The sequence below is a fragment of the Mus caroli genome, chromosome 11 (genome assembly GCF_900094665.2).
Source record: "Mus caroli chromosome 11, CAROLI_EIJ_v1.1, whole genome shotgun sequence".
NCBI lineage: Eukaryota > Metazoa > Chordata > Mammalia > Rodentia > Muridae > Mus > Mus caroli.
In genome coordinates this window covers 1491632-1495484 of record NC_034580.1, presented here as the reverse complement: position 1 = coordinate 1495484, position 3853 = coordinate 1491632, and the positions used below count along the sequence as shown (strand labels likewise).

General features: G+C 42.2%; 1 protein-coding gene across 1 annotated transcript in view; it reads right to left on the bottom strand.

Annotated features, from left to right (window-relative positions):
* Positions 1-3853, bottom strand: part of Ascc2 (activating signal cointegrator 1 complex subunit 2) — a 46104-nt gene that overhangs the window by 32205 nt on the left and 10046 nt on the right. The window contains exon 5 of the mRNA XM_021176638.2: positions 1007-1136. Coding sequence (XP_021032297.1) covers positions 1007-1136 — 130 coding nt within the window. The remainder of the gene's footprint in view (positions 1-1006; positions 1137-3853) is intronic.

The following is a 3853-nucleotide window of genomic DNA, read 5'->3' as shown; positions in this document are numbered from 1 at the left end:
AAAAAAAAAAAAAAAAGAAGGAATCAGCTGAGGCATACCCTGTGCAGCAACCCTCATCACTTTCATTTCTGAGTGAACCTTCCAGCCCATTTCTACCTAGGAAATCCAACTTAGTGTCTCCTTTTTCCACGGCTACAGAGCCTCCAAACTATGGCCCCACCCACTCTCAGCAATGCTGAATATGTACAATATTGGAGGCAGCCTCATTATCCCCAAGAGAGAGCAGAGACAGAAAGAGTTCCAGGGTCAGTTCTTCATAGCTGTTAAAAGTTCCAAATTGGCTACCTGATTAGTATAGGCTTTTAGTCAAGTCTTTTAAAATTCAACCTGTCTTTTTGTCTGTAAATGGGGACAATGACAGCACTGACCCCAAGAGTCCCTGTGAGCATCCAGTGGAGATAGCAAATAGGATGTGCATGTCATGACAAGAACCCAGGCCAAAATCCAATGAAGGCCTGCAATCTGCAATCTAAGTTTCACTGCCAAAGCACTTCCTCGTTCCTGCCACTGACTGACACCTGTCCTAATACTATGACATCAGATATTTTGTTGTTTTGGTCCCAATAGCCCAGTATGGCATGGACTCACTATGTAAGCCCAAGCTGGCCTCAAACTCACAACCCTCGTACCTCAACCTCCTGAGCTGGGATTATAGGGATGCACACAGCCAGCAAGACTCAAAGATTCTTGAGGCACTCACTGCCTGCCACACTGTTTTGGTTTTGTTTTGATTCCCCAGTCATTTATTTCAGAGTTGGCACATCTTTGTGTGTATTATAGATGTATGCATGTATTATATCTGTGTGTATGTATGTATGCATATATGTATTCATGCATTACATCTGTGCATACACATGGACATGTATGGATGTGTGCTTGTATGTATGTATTACATCTGTGAAGTCATTTCCTAATACTCTTGTCCTGTCTAACACCAGCACTGGTGGCCTCTGGTTTGGCATGTGGGGCAACCCCTGTGCACCCCCAGGCCCTCCATCCTACTCACCTATCATTTTCTGGAGCAGTGGTGAGTTGCCTTTTCCAAAGAGCACACAGAGGTCCAGGATCTTCGGGATGTCAAAGAGGAAGTTGTTGTAGAGGATTTCTCCAAATGCAGATGGAGAAATGAAGTGGTCCTAAGGGGAAAGAAGGGAGAAAGGGTGGAGGCTGAGTGAGCAGATGCTGCAACAGCAAACTCATGAGAAAACACCTTGATGCTCATCAGCTGGGCACAGGCAATCCGTCGTAGCACGCCTGTACTGTATACATGTCAGCTTTATAGAAAGACCCAAAATCATCGTGATTCTGCTTCAAGTAAACAGAAACATACAAGGGAAGAGTCCGCTGGGGTTTGCTTCTCAATGTTTATAAGAAAATCATCAGTGTCTGGGATTACATAAAAATACTTCAATAAAAACAAACAGACGAGGCCAGCCTGGTCTACAAAGTGAGTTCCAGGACAGCCAGGACTACACAGAGAAACCCTGTCTTGAAACAAACAAACAAACAGACTCAGACTCAACAAGAGTGGCAAAATCTTGCTAAGTACACAGGTAGTGTAAGGGGACACGGGACACATTGTTCTTTATACATGGAACTTTCTCTCAAGTATATGTATACATTTGAAATTTAATTATAATGAAAATGTAGTTTGAAATGCCTGTAAAAGTCAGTATTCAGAGGGGCTAGAAAGATGGCTGAGGGGAAAGCACTTCCTGCTCTTGCAGAGGCCCCGTGTTCGCTTTTCAGCATCCACATGGTAGTTCACAACCACCTGTAACTCCAGTTCTAAGAGATCTGCTGCCCTCTTTTGACATCCAAGGGCTCATACACACATGTGAGTATATACATATTTAAAAATATGTAGATCAGTATTTAGGTGCTAAGACAGGACAATGGTGAGTTGGAGATCAGTCTGGCCTACACTGGGAGATCCTATCTCCAAACAAAGAAACAAATAAAACAAGATCTCTTTTTCACTGTGGTGTCAGGGATCAGACCCTGGGCCTTGTGCATACTAGACAAATACTGTACTCCTAAACTACATCTAAACCTAAGATCCAATCTTTAAAATTCTCGGTTCCCAAAACTTCCTAAAGGAGGGGCCAGAGAAATGGCTTGGTGGTTATGGGCTCTTGCTGCTCTTACAGAGGATAGGAGTTTGGTTCCCAGTATCCACATTGGGCAGCTTACAGCTGCCTGTTCCAGCTCCAAGAGATGACAGGAATCCTCTTTTGGCCTCCACGGATACTGGCACACGTGAGCATACACACACAGAGTCATATACATACATAAGTAAAACTTAAACAAATCTTAAAAATAGACACCTGTACACACACATGTAATTATAAATAATAAAAACAGAGCTGGAGAGATGGCTTAGCGGTTAAGAGCACTGACTGCTCTTCCAGAGGTCCTAAGTTCAATTCCCAGCAACCACATGGTGGCTCGCAACCATCTGTAATGGTTGCACTCTTTCAATGCATTCTTCCAATGTGTCTGAAGACAGCTGCAGTGTACTCATATAAATAAAGATAATATATTTTTGAGACTGAGTTTCACTAAGTAGACCAGGCTGGACTTGAACTCAAAGAAATCCACCTGCCTCTACTTCCTGATTAGGATTACAGGCATGTGTCACTATGCCTCACAAAACAAATCTTTAAAAAAGAACGTTAGAGTCCATGAAGGAAGACGGAGTTAACTTTATAACATTAGCAGTAGTGACTCTGAACATTTACGAGATGGCTCAGTATGTAAAGGTACTTGCTGAGAAGTCTGATGACTTGATTTCAATCTCCAGGGCCTACCGGGTAGAAATAAAGGCCACTCTCACAATTTGTCATCTGACCTCCATACATGTGTTGTGGCATACATGTGCACACACAGTCAAAGGACAAGAAGTCCATGAAGGAACATGTACATTAACAGTGGTGATAGTGAGTGCTGACAAGGTGGCTCAGTGGGCAAGGGCGCTTGCAGTTAAGTCTGATGACCTGAGTTCCATCTCCAGGACTCACACGGTTAGAGAACCAACTCCTGCAAGCTGTCTTCTGACAATGCACCTATACACATATGCACTTATACACATATGGGAACACACAGAAATATATATATATATATATATATATATATATATATATATATATATACATATATATATATATATCCCCTGCCCCACCCCCTACCGAGACAGGGTTTCTCTGTGTAGCCCTGGCTGTCCTGGAACTTATTCTGTAGACCAGGCTGGCCTTGAACTCAGAACCCCCCCTCCCCCCCGCAGACAGGGTTTCTCTGTGTAGCCCTGGCTGTCCTGGAACTTATTCTGTACACCAGGCTGGCCTTGAACTCAGAAATCTGCCTGCCTATGCCTCCCGAGTGCTGGGATTAAAGGCGTGTGCCACCACGCCCGGCAGAAATATATATTTTAAAAGTGGTAGTAACTTTAGGCCAGGGGATTTTTGTAAATAGCACTCATTATCTTTCTAATATTTCTATAACATTGCGTTATTTGAGAACAGCACTAATGATTTCTTATTTTTAGTATTGGAGATGAATCTTCTTTCATGTCAGGCTTTATCACAGCAACTCCCAGCTCAATAATGATTTTTTTTAAGTACATATATGAGGAGCTAGAGATATGATTTAGTGGTTAAGAGTGAGTTCCTGGCACGCCCTTGGTTTATGACTACCTACAAGTACAGTTCCTGGAAGATCTGACCCCTTTTTCTGGTTTCTTTGCATATGTATGACACACATGCACATACATATATGGAGACATAAATATATGTAAATTAATTCATAAAATAAATACTTTTTATTTTTTTTTTTTTTTTTTTTTTGGTTTTTCGAG